The 22,909-nt window shown below is 40.9% G+C and overlaps 1 protein-coding gene and 1 long non-coding RNA gene across 2 annotated transcripts in view; one reads left to right on the plus strand and one right to left on the minus strand.

Annotated features, from left to right (window-relative positions):
* The window catches only part of TOP1 (DNA topoisomerase I), a 72,424-nt gene that overhangs the window by 16,873 nt on the left and 32,642 nt on the right, over window positions 1-22,909 (minus strand). The window contains exons 3-10 of the mRNA XM_081916801.1: window positions 22,126-22,228; window positions 12,952-13,087; window positions 12,164-12,219; window positions 10,080-10,166; window positions 8,967-9,042; window positions 8,297-8,397; window positions 4,202-4,317; window positions 160-281 (exon numbers count right to left, since the gene is read on the minus strand). Coding sequence (XP_081772927.1) covers window positions 160-281; window positions 4,202-4,317; window positions 8,297-8,397; window positions 8,967-9,042; window positions 10,080-10,166; window positions 12,164-12,219; window positions 12,952-13,087; window positions 22,126-22,228 — 797 coding nt within the window. The remainder of the gene's footprint in view (window positions 1-159; window positions 282-4,201; window positions 4,318-8,296; window positions 8,398-8,966; window positions 9,043-10,079; window positions 10,167-12,163; window positions 12,220-12,951; window positions 13,088-22,125; window positions 22,229-22,909) is intronic.
* On the plus strand, window positions 4,325-6,939 carry LOC309373259. The gene is made up of 2 exons (XR_014169911.1): window positions 4,325-5,846; window positions 5,879-6,939. It is a non-coding gene; the product is annotated as an uncharacterized lncRNA (long non-coding RNA).

Consider the following 22,909-nt stretch of genomic DNA (forward strand, 5'->3'; position numbering starts at 1 on the left):
ACCCCAAGTGTTCAATGAGGAAGCAAAGACGCAATGAGACATCTGCTACTACCGTAAAAGCAACAATTTAGCAGGTGTCCAGGCAAGTGGCAAACTGCATGCCTACTTTATCTACCTAAGGAACCAAACACTCCCACCCTTCCATAACCTTGACCATACCTTTCTCCAGTCTTTGAAGAAGTTTTTCCTGAAGATGTCCTTTGTAGTGTATTCGTGATCAAGCATTTTTGCAAAGAACGTTGCTACTTCTTCTGCTTTGGGACTGAGCTTCATAACTTTACCTACAACAGAGAAGGCAATCCATGAGGAAACAGGAAAAAACGAGGTGGCATCCTACAGACGCTGAACCCCTCAACCAGCCTACTCCTCTTACCTCAGAGAGAAGGGATCCAGGAACATCCCTCCCCAGCGTTGGCCCTCTGTGAATATACAATGCACAGCCAAAATAATGACCCTACGAACAAGTTATTGAACATCCTTGTGTTTCAGGGGAAGCCAGGGGTCAGGAGGAGGAGGGCTGTAACCAAAGTCACACACTGGGCTCCAAATTTGACTATGGGCAGTACAATTTTACTTGCATGAAAATAGTGTTTGGTCTGATTCTAAGTTATTCAGAAGCGAATGAAGTCAGGTACTCCAATTTTGGGTTTCTGTTTCGCTTTCAAAAAGGAAGAGCACAGGAATTTTTGCACCTTTAAAAAGGGAGACTCTGGAACTGTGTTAATATGCGAAACGACCAACATACAAACAAGGAGAGGAGGAATTAGCTCCCAAAACAACCAAGGGAAGAGGCCAACAGTAGAAAGAGCACACTGAAGAGGACAAGGCTAAGTTAAGAAACCCAGCCATCGCAGACCACAAGCAGAGCCAGACTGGAAGGAGGGAAAATTTCCCCTGGAGAGGAGGTGAAAGGCCTTGAAGACGCTGCCTGTCTAATCCAGTAGGGGGAGCTATTCCACTCAGGAATGTGCTCCAGCTCTGTCCTTGGGAAGAAGTGCAATCTCCAATGAAGTATGGCATTAATGTTTTGAATTTATCCATTGAGTTCTATTAGCTCTCACTTCCTTCTCTGGGGATACTTAAAAAAAAAAAACCTTTCTTTTTATTTCTCTGAGTCTTTTCCACCATCCTCTTTACCCAGTCACACCATCCCATTCCCACTCAGCTGTCAGTCTGCAGGCATTGAGTACATTCAGGGGTTGTTTGGTATTTTTGAAGAGGGGTGGAGTTATTCCTTCTTAGTTCCTCTGTCCAAGTCTTCTTGCACTTCTGCAAACCTCAGGGGTACCCCGAGTTTGCCAATGGCATCCTCCTGTGTGTGGCTTTCGCTATTTCCAGGTAATTTGCAACAGCACTCAGATGACGGATTTGGAATTAGAATACAGGATGAAGGAATCTCTTAACTCTTCCCCTGTGGATGTACAGTGAGACTCTTCTCTGACTACAGCGAGTTCAATCCTATTAGTCTACAAGAGGCGAAGCAATCAAAGGATTCCCAAGGGTGAAGAAGAAGCATAGTAGTTCAGCTGTATGCTCCCATGTAACAACATTGGCTTGCCATGAGGCCTAGTGGGGCCGGCCCCATTATATGCATAAAGCAAGGGATAAAGGAATCAGGCTCTCGTGGCAGAAAAGTAATAGCTGACATGCCCATCATCAGACTGTCTTCCTCTTTATCCTGTTCTTGAGGATCATATAACTGGCACAAGGATCCTCCTTATTGGGCTGATTTTGTGCTGTGTGAGAGGACACTGGTATTTCTAACTCCACTGGCTTAAAAAGTTCTTGTTAAAAGGCTGCCTGCTTGATATACCAGTGATTCGTGACTGTCCTCTTTCCCCTTGACTGAAGAATTGTAATAGAGGCTCAGCATGAAATAACTAGCTGCGCAGAAAGGCAGATTTTTCCCACAGCTCAAGGGGGAAGCAACTGCTGCATCAATGCGCTGCAGACCCAACATCTCCCCCTTTCTAACCAATGTGACTAATGTAGACCCAGACAGTGTTAACGTCACACCAGTCTTCAGTGCACCCAGAGAAGGTGCTTGCCAGCATTCCACAGCAATACCAAACAGGAACAAATATTTCACTTGCCAGCAGCCTAAAGAGTTGGCATCATTTCAGAATAATGGATTCCTGTGAAATCCAATCCAGCCACTACTTGTACTGGTATAGTTAAGGCAGACAGAGAAGGCAATATGGAGTCTTCATGATGCATAGGGTGTGCCCAGGGTGGGGGGGAAAGGAATTTTCCATCTAGCTTGAAGGAAGTAAACTATAGAAAAGTACTACAGAAAACTGCTAAGAAGAGTACTTCTGAATGTTGTAAAAGATTTATGGCCATCTGATCTATGTTGTAACATCTATTTTGGAAGATTAGGAACATAGGAATGATGTTCACTTGACATTTTGTGCTCTGATAGGGATATCAAACTCACAAAGGCACAGAGGTACAATCTGGGGTTTGTCCTTTCAAATACTCAGAAGCACAATCAGGAAAGGGACTGGGTCCCTGCTTCTATCTATCTTTGAGCACGAAGGAGGTAGAAAGTGGAGAATGAAGTGTACGGTCCAATGCCTGTGGTCTCATAATGCTAAAACAAGGTTTCACGTAATTTCTGAATGAGACCAGTAACTACATCGAGTGTTCATGTGCTATTAAGACAGTTTCTAGGATGATTTGGTAGGGAGACTGAATATAAACCATTTGGGGATTTTATACATTAGTGGCAGCTTGGTCAAACTGCATTCAACTGATTTCACTGTGATAGGGCCAGAGGTGTTTATTCCCCTGAAAATATAAATATCAAGTTAATTTAAATTGCTCACAAACTTGCTTGGGGAGATTACTTGGGCATAGATGCCATAAGCTTTCAATTACAGATAGGTAGCCGTGTTGGTCTGCCATAGTCAAAACAAAAAAAAAATCCTTCCAGTAGCACCTTAAAGACCAACTAAGTCAGTTCTTGGTATGAGCTTTCGTGTGCATGCACACTTTTTCAGATACACTGAAACAGAAGTTTCCAGACCCTTCTATATAGTGAGAAGGTGGGGAGGGGTATTACTCAGAAGGGTGGTGGGAATGGGTGATTGGCAGATAGCTTTCAACTAATTCATATGGGCCAATTAATCCTTTTCACATTTCATATTTTAAAGGAACTTGAAAACATAGTTTATAATGATGGCAGCAATCTCCGGAGCCAGCATAAATAGTCATGTCAACCTCCTTTTCAGTAAATTTAATCTCTCAGACACTGGAAAGGTTCCAACCGTCATTACAGATGAGTCAGAACCAGGAAATTCAACAGGGATAGGGTGGGAAGAAGATATGGATAATCTCTGAATTGACCTTTGGTCATTGGGCAGGGACAGTATGTTAAGTGGCAATACCTTGCTCTGGAAGCAAAGGACCCTCAACCAGCTTTAGCAAGACAGAACTAGAAGTAGCCCTCAATGAGAACATGCCTTGCATTCTAACTGGAAAGGTGCGTGTAGGCAATGAATGCACATCAGCTGCACATGAGCAATTCCACTGCCAAAAATAATGGCACTGGGTCAGACTTGAGAAATAAAACCACTTTAAAGGAAAATATTATTACCAGACAGCACTCACTGTCATTAAAAAAAATGAAAGGGAAAAAGCATTATCTCTGAACAACTTTTGCTATGAGAACCCACCACTGAAATACATTCCACTTTCTCAAAACAAACCTCATTTAATATGACTGGATACTTCACAAGTGTCTTCCTATGCAATTATGTATCTTTCATTCCTGCTACTAACGCTTTAACATTTCTAAATGACACTGCATTCACAGCTCTGGGAATGATCCAGCACTTCTGTGCAGACATCAGGGAGAACAAGGGAACACAGCATCCTGTCTCTGCACCAGTCACAGTTCACTGTCCACACAGGGCGACAAGAGGGTTAAGGATTGCCACATCACAAGCCTTGAATGGAGGAGGAGGAAAGGGAGATGGACAGACCTGTACTCAGCAGCCTCCAGAATCCAGCACTGGTTGCATGGTTGTGCAGATGAAATTCCAACCACCTCCAGAGAATATATAAATCACCAGCCACATTTTACCAGCATGGGATGCCCCTCCCTACAAGGTCTCCCAGTATGGGCTTTTTCTGCCTTATGAATGCTCATTATAAAGACACCTATTTCTCCACCAAACACCAGCCTTTAATAGCTTACCATCATAGTAGAATTTGACATTTTCAGGCACAGGTTCATATGGTGGTGCAAACACAGGGCCTTTGTGTTCCAAGAATTTCCACTTAATACCTTCAGGATAGCGCTCTTCCTCCCACCTTTAAAAAAAAGGGGGTGGGGGTGGGAGAGAGAAACATGTGCTCATTCAAATGCCATATGGATTCAGAATCTACAAATGGGGCACCATGAATGCTAAAATTAGTCAATTCAGCAAATTCAACAATCCATCCTTTCATTTACTCCATTTACTTCTTTCATTTTTATAATGCCTTCCAACAAGACACCCAATATAATTTAGCATATTAGAACAGGAAATGGTACAAAAGGTTCTCAGGTTCCTTGCCTCTGACTTCCCTGAGAGGATATAGGTCTTTCTTAAGAAGCCCCAGGAAAGGCTGGGGTGGGGCTGCCCCAAGAGTTCTCTTAGGACTTGGTGGTCATATTCTTCCTCGCCTGGGCTTCTTCATTTCCACCTTCCCTCAGGGCACATGGGTTTTGTTGTTTCATTTATTCACACAAAACTTCTACTATATTTTAATCTAGAAAGCCAACCCGTTGTGCTACACACATTACCCATGTCTGCATTTATCAGCCAACACTTTCTGACCGCCTCACAAGCAAGACAATATATTCCAGGCTTCTTCACAAAGCAGCTAGCATTGTTTTTATGTCAGTTTAGATGCATGTCTTACTTGTATACACCACTTGGGGTGTTAGTAAAAGCAACAGGGAGAAGAAATCCCCAGAGTAACCTGCACTAGGGTCAGTGACCTCGCCTGTGGTCAGCAGAGGGAAATGATGATTAATGTTGCTTGAGGTACAGAAATGGCACAGGACAAACTCATCCCCACTTAGAAGTCTGTTGGGTTGTACTGGCAGCAGGGGATGACACTTTTCAGCAATAACACTAAATCCAAATCTGAAAGGCTCAAATTCTCAGGTACTTGTTATGTCTCTACAGAAAAACCTGAAATAGGCATTTCCGGTACAGGGATTCACAACGTATCACCAGTGAGCCATATCTTTCTTCCTAGATTCACTCAGCAACTGACTTATGTGTTTAGTCTATATGTGTTTAGTCTATCTGTATTTCAAGTGGCAGAACTGAAGGTCACATAATATCTTACAGCAGAAGCAGGCACTGGGTAAAGGGCGGGTAGATGCTATTTTTAAAAAGTTTTGTTTTCATTGTGTGTAGAAACATACAGAGAGCAGAGATGCTCCTCAACTTTTTTCTACAGTGTATACTGGGCAGGAAGGGAGCGCGGAGGGGAGAGGATCTTTTAGCTTCCACTTTATTACTGTGTGGAAAGAGCTCTTAGCAACAGTTTTTAAGGTGTCCTGCAGCTATCACACACTGTGTGAAGTAGCTCCAAAAGAAATAGTGGTTGGATGGGGATACAGAAAGATCCTAAAAGATAAAAAGAAACATTGGAAGCAGCCCAAAGTATCATAAATTACCTCCATGCTAGTTTCACCAGCTCTACCACTTGGAAAGAGTTGCTATGACTTAGACCTTAGCCATTTTCACCCCTGGCTATGTGGGAATACAGAGAGACTTTATCTACCACTAGAACTAGTGCTGAGAATAATAGGTTGATTCCTCATATTACTTATCTGATAGAAGGTTGGCATTACTCCTCTAAAATCTGATAGAAGGTTGGCATTACTCCTCCAAAACCCTAAACTTTAAAACCCAACCAAACAGGTTTCTTTTGAAACAACTGGCATCTCTCCACCCCCTCAATACCTGCTGGTCTTTCACTCTGTCAGATCCACTTGAGGTGGGGGGAATCACCAGCTGAATAATTACAATTTTCCGGGAGTTAATTGGACAACGTGGGCTAACAGTTTTCATTTGAAAGCAGGATCACTTCACAAGTGTGGCTGCTGTGCTCCACAGGGTACAAGGGTGGGAGTGGGCAATGGTAAGAACCAGCAAGAAAGCATGGATGAACAACTCTACATTAAGCTTGAGATATCTGCTTGGCCATGTGTTTGTTTTCCCCCTACAACTCTGACATTTATCAGCTGGTGTTAGGCTGCAAAACAGTGGTGGGAAGACATAGCAGCAATGGCCAATCGTGGCTCCCTAACATGTGCACATATTACAATACATTTTTTAAAAATCTATTCCTTAAATTTTTAAGTACAGAAAAGTAAAGACAGAGTGCCCTGCATTGTAATGGGCATTGTGTTTCACGATGAAACACAGAAACAAGAAGCATAAAGCATAAAGGAAAATTAAGGTGAATACCACAAGCTCTTCCTCAGAACTATTTTCTATTGAAACTGCCAACAAATTCTCAATGAAAACGATCCTCAGGTTTTGAAACCATAAAGTATGTTTAAATATCCGCTGGAATGTTTTCACTTAATCAGTTTGTTGACACAGCCTCTCTCCAAGGAGTGTATCTCGAAACACTGGGAGTTGGTTAGCCAAAAGTACAGAACTGAAGATCAAACACCAAAAAGTTATTCAAAACACACTGCTGTACGAAGTGGATTGCAATGCAATACACCATTACGAGACTGTTAGCATTGTGTCCATTTTAAGCAAAATTCAGGATCAAATCAGCCTTGATCCAGAAAAGCATGGAGGGATGCCATGCATGGAGTAAGGCCTTGAATTTTCAATCCTAGACAGTTACTTTCACAGGCTTCTTTTAAAATTCCCTGTGGTATGAGGTAGGCTAATGCTCAGGAATGTTAGAAAAGAAGAAGACTAGCTTTACATCCCTGCATATGCCTAAAAAATGTTGGTTTAGTTTGGGGACTGCAGCCTGTAAGGTTTTGAAGGAAGGCTAAGCAGTATGTTCTTAACACAAAAGCAAGAGTCATGAAGTTTTATAAAGGCTGATTCTCTTGCAAAAGGCATACTAGTTTGGAAGGTAAGAAAATAAGCAGAATTACAAAAAGTATTATTATGGTTCAAAGGAGGTAAGCTTTCAACTGTTAGATTCGTCAACTAAAGCTTCAGTGGATTAATTAGTAGAGTCCAACTTTAAAATTAGGTGCCAAGCTATTTTTTGCGGGGCTGAGAAATAGGAATGTTTCAAAAAACCTTCCTTGGAAGTTTTCAAGCAGAAGTTGGAAGGCCATCTGTCATGGATGCTTTAGTTGAGATTCCTGCATTGCAAGGAATTCAACAAAATGACACTCAAGGTCCCTTTCCAGTTCTAAGATTCTATGATTTCACCTGTTCTAAAATGATGAGGCAGTGTTTTCTATCCCTTGATAAAAAGGTGCAGACTGAGGGGGTCCACTTGCTAGTATAATTCAAGGGACCATTGGTCTGGCTGCCTCAGCAACAGGGACACATTCCCTTAGTCTAAGCAACTGCTAACTGGAAGAACAAATGAAGATAAGAGCCCTGCTAGATCAGATTAAAAGCACCAGCCTGTTCCAGTCTATGGGAAACCCACAAGTCCAGATTGCAGCAACACTGTTCACAATTATGATTCCCAGCAACTGGTATAGATGAGACAGGGCTAATAGTCCTTGATAGACTGAAGCTCTGTGAACAATAGCATCATGAATAATGAACAGTGGCTGTGATCAAGTGTTTAAAAAATATACTTAAGTGAAGTGTAGAGGGCTTTTTGAATGAACATTTTCACTGCTCCTAACTGGCAATTTTTGCTGAGCAAATATAACTTTATGAAATCATTAAAGTGCTAGTTGTAAACTTCACTTAATTTTGTGATACATTTGCTGCTAGTGAAATTGATATTAACAGAAAACAAAAAACTACTGTTAAACGTTCCATCTAATACCAGATAGACATGCCACCTAATAAGATAAACAAAGGTTATGACTTCAGTATCTCAGGACTTCTAATAAAATGCATATTAAAATTTTGTTCCAATGATAAATCAGTTCGTTGAAAGCCAATTATTAACCTAAATAATCCTTAACTAGTTGAGAGCTTGAACTGGGGTTTTCCTTTTCCCTCTAAAATGGAAGATAATCCTGTTTGCAGCTTTGAAGTCCAACCACAAAGAGTTTTCAGTCAGCATTATTTCAGATGTAAGAGGAAGCAGCCAGCCACAGGCTGAAATATCAGAGGTGTGTTACCATTTCCATTTCTGCTCCTCTTCTTTTTTTGTTTTCTTCTTCTTCATGTCTCCTTCAGGAGGCTTCTTATCTTTGCTCTTTATTTTCTTGGGTTTGATATCCTGAAAAGAGTTTTTTTTAAAGAGAGAGACGCTATACAGGGAGTAGTTTTACAAGATACTCTTACATTTTAAAACAAATAAATTTTGTAAGAAACCATTTGAAATTTGCTTCTCACAAAAATGGCCCTTGGTCTGAATCAAACTACTTATTCAGTTTCCTACCGATGGCAAGGAATTATAATCAATTAACATGCAGAGTGTATCATGGTATGACATAAATAAATTGACAAAGTCATATACAGGAGGCAGAGAGAAGTGGAAGGGCATTATGTAGAGAAAAAAGGAGATGAGGACCACTTAGCCTAAGGATGGAGGAGGAGTTGCAACTTTGTGGCGAGCAGAGCCCAGCCACCAGTATGCTCTCTGCATGAATCTAGCAAAAAATCAGGATCTCTACATGCTGATCTTAACATGTACTCTAGATCGAGACATCGTGTATTTTTTTGGTTAATGTTTTCAGATGAATGCTAAATTGGATATTCTAAGCAAAATAAAGTGTTCTTTCTCCACAGTTGTCTCCACAACCAGTTATTACCCCAGAGATCCAGAAAATATAAATTCAACCAAACCTCCTCTTCTTCCTGTTTCCGCTTCTTTGATTTTTTTATATCTTCAGTTTTGATCTTCTTGGGTTTGTAGTCGACACTGAAACAGATCCAACAATTGTAAACAAATCATTTATTTCCAGTTCCGGATTTTATTACTCTCACCCTCCACACACAAATGTTGCCGCTGTGCTGCTTATAGCCTGCATTCCAAAGGCACCAACACCCCAATTCTTGTAGCTCAGATAAACCCTCCTGCTTGAGTTTAAGTTATACGTTTCCTGAAGCCCCTTCCGTAAGAACAGATACAGCTACTTTCCAGCGTCTGTAGACAAATGCCAGTTCTCTACCTGTGCTGCACACACACTGACACCATATTATACATGGCTGCTGCAGAATACTATCAAGAAATAAAATCTGCTATTTTTGTATTTGACGCAAACTGTTGCCCCTCATTTGCACTGATCGCTTTTCTTCTCTTTGCTGTTGCAGGACTGGGGGAAGGGGGAGTTTAAATTCCCTTTGCAGCAGAAATGGGTTACACTAGTAGGACGACTGATGCTGGCCCTGACCCAGTGTGAATCCCAGGCACCTAGTGGTCCCAGATGGAATAGCGGGATCCAGATGAGCACTGTGATACACACATCAGGTCCACAGTTGCTTCCGTATTAACATCTTCCTTGCAGGATCAAGGCAATTCACTATAGAAGACAGCTGGGGTTCACAAAGCATTATTAACACTCAGTATTCATTCGGTCCTTAACATTTTGTCTTACTCATTATTCTTTTGTTTTATAAAAGCATTTGTCAGCTACCTTTCAAAAGATCAAGGCCGCTTACATAAAATGAAAACAAACAAAAAACTACGCTATTAGAAAAAAAGGTAAACCCCCCAGAATGTGGTCCTCCCTCAAGGGTAATTAAAAGCATTCACTTTTCACTGAGTGGCATGATGATGTCTGAATGACAACTGATATCTGGAATGGGCAAAAGAACTTAAGCCCTTAAATCCATTGATTTCAATGGGTCTACTCTGAGTTATGACTTAGCAAGTTACTATAGTTGCTTCCTATAGACAGATCCAAATGTTCCATTATTCCCACTTTTCACTGTAGGTAATGTTCCCAAGCTACTCACTCATCATCCTCTCGGGGTCTCTTTAGTGGCTTATAGTCTTCTTTGTAGTAGCCATCATCATCCATTTCTTCCTTAATACGAGGTGGGCTAGAGAGAAAAGGAAATGAGTTATTTAGTCAAGAACATGACTACTAAGCTTCGGCTTGTAGCCTGACTTCACCTACCACTTCAACCCACGCAAGGAGAACTCTCTCATTATCCCTGCCATATTTAGAGTTGAACAGGATGTGTGACTTTCATATAGCTTCAGCTAAACTGAAAATGTAATACCATATTGCAGGGCTGGTGGGGTTCTGCCCCACCAAACCCCTCCAGATATTGGTGTCAGCAAAAAAAAAAAAATTAAAATAAACATGCTGGAAAGTAGATCCCAACACCCTGGTGGGGATACAAATAACTCCCCGCTTCTTAGCTGATCTGTGTATGGTTTCCTCCAAACTCTCCCCCATGACACCCTACTAGGTTTCTATATTCCTCCAGCTGTACCATTTTGGGAAGCTCCGATTTAAATTAAGGCTGCATAGAAAAATGAGAAAAAAATCCTACAACAATGGGACAATGGATTACAAACCCTGAACACAAACTTGTAGATGTTAGCAAGTATTAAGTGTTAAAGATGTGTCAGATTCAAACTACTTGATTGTTTTTTAGTTACAACAATTCAAGTTTTAAAATTGTTTTAATAAATCTACTCTCCCCGAAATATCCACACACTGGATATTGGGATATTCCGTAATATAAATTACTAGTTCTATTTTGTTTTACCTACAGGTATGCATGGCATTTTTGTACGGTGTGGGGGGGGGTATTCATATTTAAAGAGAATCTGTGGCTTGCCCTTCCAGTGAAAACCATGGTGGGTCAAAGCATATAAAACGATGTAACAAAAAGTGGCTGTGTTCAAACATCACAATGACCCAGACTTATGGTTTATCAGGAATGAGCAGCATGCTAATGCACGCTGCCTGATCTCACAGCTGGAAAAACTCAGCAGCGCTGGAAGATACACCTCTACAGTTACTGGGAACAAATGCATGCTGCTAAAGGAGCCATTTTGATGGAAGTCACTTTACAAAGCTACTCAGACCACATTTCAGCCACTGAAAGCTAATTTATTGAGCTGACTCTAAAAACACATTTTTTCCAAAGGCAAAAATTCTGCAGCTATTTCGCAATGAAGACTGCATTCCGTGGAATACAAAAGATCTTAGAGCTGCAGTCTGCTTGGATGTTTCAGTGCAGTGCAAACTCCACAAAACCCAAAACACTGCAAGCAATGAGGTCACCTTCTGCAGTGCCATCTCTCTTCTAAAAAGATGTAGCCTGATCTGCTTTCCACTTCAAATATCTAACACAGATAAGATCAGCTGGTAATACAAGACAGCAGAGTAAAATACTTGTGCAAGGAATGCTAGTATTTTAAAGTACAAAGGCACTGCAGATTTTAAAGGCTGTGTTTTAAATCAATCCAGCATCGTGCATCAAAATGCAGGAGATTGCTGGAAACAGGCTGCACGATAGTGGAAAAGTCTGGTGTCAGTTCCACGAGGTATTTATGCTGAGCATAACTGCTGCTGGCTTTTTGACAAGCGGGTTTTACATTCTTAAGACTGCAGTTCCTAGAAATACCAAGAGGGGTCCTTACTTTCTTCTACTGTGAATCAAGCAGTTTATATATGCTTGAATACTGTTTTAGAAACAGTGCACAGGAGGAACAACTTTAGTTTGATCCTAAATTCCCAGTTCTTCTACCGAGGGTTTGATATTGATAGGGAACAACTTTAAAAGTCTATGTTATTTTAGAGTCTTTATCAGGGACAAGAAGGTTCTATTTCTACATTGAATTAAAAAAGAGAAGTGCATAAGAGAATCCTTTACAATCTTATTCCTGTCCATATAGCTGTACTGGTTTTTAATACAAAAAAGATTCCCCATCTTTGGTTTTAGGTTTTCTTTATGCCAACAGAAAAGAGGATCCCAGAAGTCGCAGGGATCCCACTGAAAGAAATTCCACTCATCTTCTGGGTACAAGTCAAAACTAAAAATCTAACAGTCGTCTTCACACAAGGCTCCCAGCTGCATACCTGGAGAAGCCATTTTCTTTTTCCTTCTTTATTTTCACTTCACCAGATGATTTACTCTGAAAACAGAAGTGAGAGCTGGTTAGTAAGCTATAAAAAGCACTGTCATATCTTCCCTGTGCATTCAAATGTAACTGACAAAAGACCCTTGTACCAGGAGCAAGTGCACCTCCAGCTATTCCTCAGAAACGCTTTCAGCATTATTGGATCCGGCCAATCCCAAATACGTGCTCTGTCCTGCTGTTTTCCTATCTATCTAGATGTTCTCCCGAAGTTTTTCCTTTTGTCTGGCCACAACTGCAGAATTTGCTATCAACTCCTTAGCTTATTGTTACACTGCATAATTATGCGCTTTGCCCAAACATGAACAGATGGGGTAGGAAAATTATCAAGGTACTGTCTGTCCCTCTTCTGTCTGTCAAGGCTGGGCTAAGGTGTGCACCTGCATCGGTGCAATGTTTGTAATATCCTGCATCAAGTTACCTACAGAATCCCTCCTCATGTAGAACACAACATGTGCTGAAATTCGGCCTGTAGCTGCTATGAAGTTTAACATGACTTTTATTATGACAAGTTTACAACAGCCATTTAAGCTGACGCACAGTGATGTCATCTAACACCTAATGCCACAGCTCCTATACTCATAGCCTTGAGTTTCTGCTGAAACTGTACGTGGGATTTGACTTGCAAAACAGCTTAAAAATGTCAAAAATGTGAAGCTGCTCGTGTCTTTATTCACAACACAAGCCCAGTCCAAAACAGTGCCATTCAGCCCCACCACCATCCTGTACCTTTTCTTCCTTTCGTTTCTCCTTGTCTCTATCTTTGTGTTTGTCTTTGTGTTTGTCGTGTTTCTCTGAACTGCCATCTTTGTGTTTGGTTTTCTCCTTCTCTTTGTGTTTCTTCTCCGAGGAATCTTTGTGCTCACTGGAAGATACAAGAGTCAGTTGGGACAGGATCGGTAGCAACGACCAAGCGGATTGACACGCCAAGCCCTAGAAAGTTTTCTATTAATATGAAGAATCACATAACTGTAGCAATAAGGAACATAGTAAAGTCAAGATGCCTCGGGGACACCACAGACTAATGCATTTTCGCCTGAAGGAGTTTCAACAATATATGTGCACTGTTTAGTACACCTTAAGCCCAGTACTAACATCTTGGCATTTATGCTTTTAACAGCAGACATTAACTGGAACCTTCAGTGGATTTGTTCCCCTACTGAGACAGGGGTAAAAAGAAGACAAACCCTGCAGTTATAACACCAAACATCATATTTATGGCTCATATTGGTATTGATAAATTTATTAGACGAAAGAAACAGAGGCATACAGCATTTAAGCAATGGGCTGTGGTTCACTCAATTCAGTCACTAGAAGAGCCAGAAACTGAGTTCAGGAGTTCTTTCATGTCTAGTTACATTCTCCTCCTGTTAGTGCATTTTAGAAACCAATGATACTTGTGCCATATGACCTTCGCCAAGCCTCACTTCTTCCCTCTCCCCACCAGTGGCCTGTTTCACTTATGAGGGAGAGAGCAAATGGAACGTATGTTAAAGCTAAAAAAAATGATGGGTTTTCATTACATCAGAAAGAAAATGGTATGTCTCTACAGTCATACCTCGGGATAAATACGCTTCAGGTTGAGCGCTTTCAGGTTGCACTCTGCGGCGACCCAGAAGTAACATAGTGCGTTACTTCCGGGTTTCGCCGCTTGCACAGACAGTCAAAATGACGTCACACGCATGTACGGAAGCGGCGAAACGAGACCCACGCAGATGTGTCTTATGTTCTATTCGGGATGCGAACGGGGCTCCCGAACGGATCCTGTTCGCATCCTGAGGTACCACTGTAATTCTATTCTAATGCCAAAATCAAAACAAAACCCAGTCTCTTTAGAAAGTGGTCCATTTCCCAATTAACTATTCAGTGGCTGCTTAGACCACAATAATCAGAATTAAACTTGTAGATTACAGAGATGAATTGTTGAAAAACCCTTAACAATGTGGTATATCCTGCCAGGGAAAGATTTAAGGCTCATGTGTGATTATATTATATCCAGGCACATGATAAAGAAAGCAGCTCTTAGAGAACTCCAACACTGCATTTTGAGAAGTCAACTGCAGCCTTCTCCTATTACACTCATTAGGTTTCCTTACTTCATTATTCTGACCCTCTTGCCCCTCAATGACTCTGCAAGCTAAGTACTCTGGATTCCCCTTTCATTCCTCCCACTTGCTAGTGCCACTCTATTTCTTATGGTTTGATTCTCAGCTCCCACAAGCCCTTCCAATGTGACTTACTGCTTCTTGAATCTGGAAAATTCTCCGTCCCTAATGTAGAGACACATACCACAATGAAGTCAAATAAGCAACTATATTTATTGCATTTTTATTCTGCCCATATCCTAATAGTATTTTAAAAGTACTTTTTCTTGGTTTTAATGAATGTATGGTATAGTTTGTTTTTTGTAAAGTTCATTTAAGTTACCTGCGACAAGAAAAAGTATCTAATAAACTTAAATAACAACAACAATATAGAACAAGCGCACGTGCTACCTCCCCCATATTTCAGTTCACTACCACTCTGAAAAGGTTAGACTAAGCGATAGTGATCGCCTATGCTCATCAAATTAACTTCATGACCAAGTGGAGTTTTGAAGCTGGCTCTCCCCAGGTCTGGTTAAACACTATATAATACCAGCCTTCATTGTCATATACCTTCTCCAAATGCCCATAAAACATTTAGTCCTTTTAAAAATGGGATGCAATTTCTTTGGATTTTTGAGATACTTCATCATTTAAGTATTTAAGACAAGAACCACTACATATAAAGAAATCATATTTACCAAATACAAAAAGATGGAATTTCTAATAAAATCTTCTGTTCCCCACAGTGGCCAACCTTTTTTGGTCCACATAATTTATTTCAACAATCCAACTTTCATAAAATGGAAAGCCCACTTGTTACAACATCTAACAAACTTAAACTGGCTAACAGTATTTTTATTTCACTTTTGTTTTATGCAGTTGTGATCTCCCCCCCTTCATGAAAATGATGCTGAAAAGGTTAAGTTACATAACTTCATATCTAATAATCAGGTCTGACTTTTGCTGTCTGTTTGCCTGTTGCAAAGCAAGCAGATGCTGAATTAGGAATGCTTAAATGTCATCCGCTCCTTGCTTGGAGAACAAAGAATATACTTCTTTCTACCCATTCATGGTTTATTGTCTTGAGAAACTTGGGTTCCCAACCTCTATCGCTTCAAAAGAGAAAATAGGAAAGAGAAAAAGAAAAAGGGGAAATGTACAGGTGCTGTAAAGAATTAAGAGAGGATCAATACTAGCCTGGCTAAGTATGCTAGGTTATTAACCAATGTTAAGCCAGAGTTGTATGATGTAGTTTGGGTACAACCGGGAATAGGTTTAATGAAGTCAGGATTGTTGCACTGAACAGAGTGTTTGATAGTGAAAAGGGAAGAGACCTCTTAAAACCATGGTTGATAAAACAATGGATAATCATCAAAACCTGGCCACTATGATGGAGGTTAATTGCTACTATGATGTGCTCCAACAGACATGGACACCAGCAAAAAGTAAGAGTTTTTAATTGCAGGAACACAACAAATTTTTAGCCAGCTTTTAGTCATGGCACATTAAAGATTCTTCACATTTTTCTACTGCAAAAACATCCTCTGATCTTTTTTTCATTACTTCTACCTGGTGTATTAAATACAACTGACACGAATTCTTGTCACCTGCAGCACTACAATCAGTTTCCCTACTTCAGTCACAAACACATGCACCCCACAGATATACAAATTGACAAGTAAAAAAGACAGATACAGTAAGAACTTTCCTGGTAACAAATACCTATTTAGAGAACATACACGTATGAAATGTCACCACAAGCAAACTTCTCAACAGGGGAAAAAAAGAGAGATTTAATTTGCATGACAGCAGAAAATAGGAAAAAACCACCAACAAATGGTATGCGCCTCTGAAGAAAAAACTCACAGACCAGTGCAGCTTCTAATAAATGAACGTAAGCAAATGTGTCATTTAACTTAATATCGTTTTGTAATCAGACAAGAACTATTTGGAGCACCTCACATCAAGACATAAGCCTTCATTTTAAATGCCTGTTTGTTATGAATAAGATTGGTAAACTAGCTTATGTGCCAAAATAAAAAGATTGCCATCCTGTGAAAGAGAGAACATAATTCCCCCCATTTGACAGGTGGGAAATGGATGATATGGGGATGGCAACCTGGATCATACGTCAGCCTGAGATCAGGCAATACAATTGACTCAAATCTACACTGCAGTCCAGTCCTTACTTTAAAAAGCATGTTCAGCATGTGCAAACAATCTCCTGCTGGCACAGACAAAAACTGTTCACCTAACAACTAATAAGGTGGTGTTTTGCTGCCTGAGGCAAAAAGCCCTCGTTCTACATACAGAAGCCAAGGAGATTGGCAGCTGGATCTATCAGTGGTAATAGGCCAGTGTATTCCATGGCTCTTGAGGGCAACGTGCTAATTGAGAGGATTCAGGACAGGCTGTTGGCACAAACAGCTCTATCCTCCAATACAGGGGAATGTTGTCCCTCAGCATCTACACACGAAGCAGCAACCCCACTCTGCCTAATGGTAGGGCCAGCCCTGCCTCTCCTGTGCAAGCTCTGGAATTCCTTCTTCTACCAAGGTTCAGAACAAGTAGGGAAGCTTGCAGGGCAAATTACCGTACAAAATGTTACTTTGGCCTTTTTCCAAGAAGAGAACACTGCAGCTGCATTCATTGCTTAATTCTCAACCTGGCCAACAGGCACAGACTACCATTTCGGAAAGCTTACCTTCTCTAGTAGGCAAAGCAACTGGTCCTAGTGCAGGCTTCCTCAAACTCAGCCCTCCAGATGTTTTTGGCCTACAACTCCCATGATCCCTAGCTAGCAGGACCAGTAGTCAGGGATGATGAGAATTGTAGTCTCAAAACATCTGGAGGGCAGAGGTTGGGGAAGCCTGCCCTAGTGTAACATAGTTATCTTCCCAGCAGTGTGTAGGACAGCAGTGTGTTGCAGCTACTTTTACTCCTCAGCCTAGGGTAAGATGATAATGAATGGTTAGTTGCTTACTGACAGCCTCTCCTTCAGCTAGATCATAGTAAAGGACACTTTGCTCCCTTCAAACATCAGCTCACAGCTTGCCACCGAAAGCTGCATTACGTAGCTTCCCCTCTGAATCATGAAGGATGGATCAAGTCTATGCACAAATCTGGTTTAGAGACTGTTGCATGAATCAGTCTTCACTCATAGCTGAGCTGGGATCACAACTTTTATTATTTTATATTTATATCCCACCTTTCCTCCAAGTTGTTCAAGGCAGCATACCTGGTCTCCCCTCCTTCATTTTATCCTCGAAACAACTCTATAAGGGCCTTAATAGTCTAATGTCTAATGACGTGGTTTTTAAGTGTTGTCTACAGAATTCTTATTCCGACAGAGTGCATAAAACAACATGCAACTGGTGTAAAGACTGAAAATTTGAGGTGGTTCTTTATTAGAGGTGGTTCTTTTTGCAGGGAGGCACTACTCCATTCTGTGGTCCACCAAAGTGGAGGACTCAGATTCAGCACAGGAATCTGAAAGGTTCTTTTGGCCAATTATGTATGGAGAAGCATGGTAGAGCTAGAAAACGATATTTTTGCTACTGTGAAGTGTTTTACTCAGTGTTTGAATCTGTTTCTGCTCCATGTTCCTTGTTTTCATAAAAGCTTTTGATTTGATTCACAGGAAGCAAAGTATTTTGATGATTTATTCTGAGATGTACTTAAAAAAAACCTCTGCAAAAAGCACTTTACTTTATTAGTAGATTGATGCACAGCTATTCCTTCAGGAAGTGTTTCCTTCAAGTAGGCATCACTGTACTCTCTGGAAATTGCTCACAACATTAATGGCATTGCTAGAGTTAAGACGTAGCTTCTTGTTTGGAGATGAACTAAACAAAAAAAACTGCACTGAATATGACATAGCAAGCCACTCTGAGCCTAATCCTTGTGGCACTTATGTATTGTACTGATTCAAATAAATACATTTATTTCTTATTTATTATCTTGAACCAGCACAGGACTTTCAGCAAGCTATATAAAGAACCATATAGACTGTAATAAACCAAAACTGATTACAATAGTTACAGGCCCTAGATAAAATACCAGCTAAAATTCTTTCTCCAAGTTAACACCCCCACCAGCACTCCAATGAGCTGAATTATATTACAGAATGTGGGTGGCGTTGTGGTCTAAACCACTGAGCCTCCTGGGCTTGCTGATCAGAAGGTCGGCGGTTCGAATCCCTGCGGCGGAGTGAGCTCCTATTGCTCTGCCCCAGCTCCTGCCAACTTAGCAGTTCGAAAGCACACCAATGCAAGTAGCTAAATAGGTACCACTAAGACAGCAAGGTAAATGGCTTTTCCATGCACTCTGGTTTCTGTCACGGTGTTCTGTTGCACCAGAAGCGGTTTACTCATGCTGGCCACATGACCTGGAAAGCTGTCTGTGGACAAACACCAGCTTCCTTGGCCTGAAAGCAAGATGAGCACCGCACACCGGTCACCTTTGACTGGACTTAACTATCCAGGGGTCCTTTACCTTTTTACCTACAGGTAACTCTCAACTTACACATATTATACTTATGCTTTGTGCAGTGGTGTGTGTGTGTGTTAGATAAATAAATAAATAAATAAATGGAATGCAGAGGAAACCCACCATTCCCTCTGCTCCCTATTTATTTATTCTTCCCTGGCCACCTGTGCACAGCTACAATTGCAGGCTTACAAGATTTTGGGGAAGCAGTGGAAGGGCTCTGGGACGCTGCGAGATCCCTTGCACTGCCTTCACAAAGCAGAGTAAGCAGCCCTATACCTCACAGGAGGGGGTTGTTCCCGGCTTCATACGTTTCTGTGTTTATGCGTGGACTCCCAGAACTGAAATCTCGAGTAAGATGTGAGTTACCTGAATATCATGTCCTGCAACTTTATACTCTCTACTAAGAAGCCCTACATTTTTGCTACATTTACTTTGTACACCAGCCTGCTTTCCAAGTTGCCTCTGAGTCGAAAGATATTGTATGTTGGATCCAATATGCTGGATTTAAAAGCATGAAGATTAATCCAGAAACAATAATAAATTCAAGTAAACTTGAATGTAGGCTGGGCTCCTTTGGGAGGAAGGTTGCAGTATAATTGTAATAAATAAATTTTGCTCCCTTAATGGAATAACTTTTTAAGTATGAAAACAGCTATAGTACCAAGGCGATCCCCACCCCACCAAAACTTCAATATGGCTAGCCCAAACACTCTGGTTTGCCCCTGATCATCTCTTACACATCACCTTATGCAGGCCTAAACCATTCTACAGGAATTAGGCCTGTTCCTTTGGCCAGTTTTTCCACTTCCTGGATCATATTAGGTGTATTTCAGCAACCTGCCTCCCTAACATGGGTGTATGCTACAGAATTCTATGTAAGCAGAGACACTGCTTGAGCACTGGAAGATTTGCTGCCGAGCCAAGCTTGAGGTTTTACTATTAGTATATAAAGCCTTTTATTTATACAGGTTCTAGTAATTCAACTCCTGACATACAAGTTCTGGTCTCTCTCTCTCTCTCTCTCTCTCTCTCTCTCTCTCTCTCTCTCTCTCTCTCTCTCTAGTGCAGGCCTGAGCACAGGTATATTTATGAGATGAAACATGGGAGGCATGTGATTTCAAACACAAAAGGAGTAAGAATGGGAAAAGTGACAGAATTTCTTCACTGATTTACCATATTCCTGTTATACAAAGTGGGGGATGTGCACCTCCACTACTTGCCCTCTCAGCATGCCTGTCCCATCTCCTCAGACATCACCAGACAACTTCTAAGTATGGTACATGAATCCAACCCTAAAGCACATGGGCCAAGATTGCAAGAGCAATATCCTAGAAAAAAATCTGAATTCAATGCATGATCCAAGTTATGTAGTCAGTTCACGTTGAGCCACCATATAGGCAATCTGTGGCATAAGAGGCAGGATACACTCATATGCTTGATCCCCTTGACACACAGGGGAGTCATCTCAGTATACACCTCCTGATCTGGCACTTGAAGTGCTTCAAATTGCAAATATTATGTTCTCAATGAATCTATTATAATTGAATTATGCCCATTGCACAGTGCATGCTTGGATGGGACAAGGCAATTTATCGTGTCTACTCAGAAGTAAGTACTACTGAATTGAATAAAGTAAAGGGGCACAGTGTGACTTCTAGAAAGAGCCAAAGTATTGTGTTAGTCAGTGCAGGAAATCATCATGAATAGGTAACCAGATAAGGAATATAAGGTGATTGGTATATAAACATGTTCATTTAAAAAGCCTCTAAGGTTTAGGAAACAGTAAAATATGAATACAATTACTAAGCAATCATACTTGAAAAGCACTACATACCATAATTAATTTGTCTGCATATAAATTCTAACTAAGAGCTCCTCACTTGGGCAGAACTGTCACACAAGATACATTGAATGGATAATTCATTGAATGGACACAAGTAAACACCTGTATGATGAATAAGGTACTACAGGTGCTACAGCCTGTGGCACTGTCTACCCCTTATGCACTGTGTTCTCACTAATAATAATAATAATAATAATAATAATAATAATAATAATAATAATTTATTATTTATACCCCACCCATTTGGCTGGGTTTTTTGCTCCCCTTCTAAGGTATATATATTATCTTTTGGAAGGCTGCAATGTGATTGAGATTATAGACAAGAAACACATCGGAGTAATGAGCCAAAAGCCAAGCAGGTTTTGCATTATGCTATGCAAAAAGTCCCGTTCTAAAAAGCTGTAAACACTCCAATGTGGGTGGAGGAGAGAAGAGAGTTTCACAACAATTTAGCAACATTTGGAAGCACAAGGTGAAATACCACCCCCATTCCCTGCAAAGTGTGTTAATTAGCATTGCTGGGATTTAAGCAACCAGTAAAGTGTGTAATAGCTTAGCCAAGACATTTACAGCCTCTGCCTCCAAGGTATATGAATGTTGTAAGTTTTGGAGCTATGTTGGCTCAGAAATATCTCCCATCTATCACAAATTGGAAAATGAAATGCTTTATTAAAATGCATTCAAGTTTAGAAAAAAGCACAAAAGGGATCAAGGTGTTAAACTTGTTAAAAGGTTAAATTTGTGTAACTGTTTAGGTACAAAATAAGGCTATGTGAATGAAAGGGAGGGCAGTCATATATACCATAGAATGGCAGCCCCATCATTTGATATCTGGAAGCTATTCACAGGTTTTAACCTCAGTAACATTAACTTACATGTAACTTGGTTAACCCCCAAATAGTAAAAAAATAGCTGTCTTGAATTTACCATTTCAAATGTCACTTTATGACTTGAGAAGATTATTAAAACAAGAGTTCCAATGAGAATGGCCACCAATTTATGTGGAGACCTTTCAAGTAGGGAAAGGAAGCCAAGTACCAAAGGACTGCTATGCCTATCAAGAGCAAGCACTATTGGCTTTAATTTGTGGTGAACTACCTTGTATCTCCTGCAAAGTTAAAGAGTATGTGAACAAAAGTGACTAAAGCAGGCTTCTTGCCTTGCCCAATACTTAGGCCAGCCAATGTACTTATTGGCATAGTAGACACAATATTATCTGACCAACAACAGCCTGACTGGGTTAGCCAATCTCTGAGACTGCATCATATCCACATCTCCCCCAACTATGGCTGGAAACAGCTGAGAAGTATGCCAATAGCCCAATCAGATGGGATCACATGAAGCAAGTGCAATGTGTGCCACCTCCCCACTAGCCAGCTGACAAGCACTCTGACTGTAATCTTGCAACCCCGTTCACATGTTTCCAGGCCTAGTTTTGCATGTCAGGACAACAAACCTGCTGACAACAACCAGCAATCTCACCTGTTACTGTGCTTAGATTTCTCTCGATCTTTGTCTTTGTCCTTCTTGTGCTCTTTGTGTCTGTGTTCCCGGTCTTTGTGTTTATCTTTATGTTTGTGAGAATCTGAAAGCAAGAGAACAGAGAAACGAATTAGGAAATCGCTGAGAAGCTATGACAATTTCTAGTAAGCAGCTTTGTATTGGCTGCCACAAATATGCAACCTAAACATCCCAGTAGCAGTGATGTACATCACTTCACTATATGTATGAAACTGGCATCAGGCAAACCCATGTGCATCCTCTACTGCAGGGGTCCTCAACTTTTGGGGGGGCAATGGGCCTTGGCAAGTGCCAAGAGAAGGGTTTTTTAAATAGTTTTTAATGCTGTAACCTGCCCTGGGACTTTTTGATGAAGGGCAGGAAATGAAATAAACAAATAGTCTGAGGACCTCACCCTACATGACTGTTTCTCTCTGCTTCTCTCTGAAAATAAGCCCAAATCTATTGTTATTATGTTCCCTGACATTTTACAGACGGGCACCTCTCCTCTCCTGGGAGAGACAAGTTAGTATTTCTGGTGCATGGAAAGTGACAAAAAAGTACAAGGGAAAAAGGTTTAAATGAAGTGTGCAGGTTCATCCATGTACCAACCTGTGGAAAAAACTAGCAAAGGATCAACACAGTACAGTGGACTCTCAGGTTGCAAAAGTGATCCGTGCGGGAGGCACGTTCGCAACCCGCAGTGTTCACAACCCGCAGCGCCGCATCTGCGCCAAAACCCAGAAGTAACCTGTTCCGGTACTTC

This window comes from Podarcis melisellensis (assembly GCF_964234715.1).
Source record: "Podarcis melisellensis genome assembly, chromosome: 6".
NCBI lineage: Eukaryota > Metazoa > Chordata > Lepidosauria > Squamata > Lacertidae > Podarcis > Podarcis melisellensis.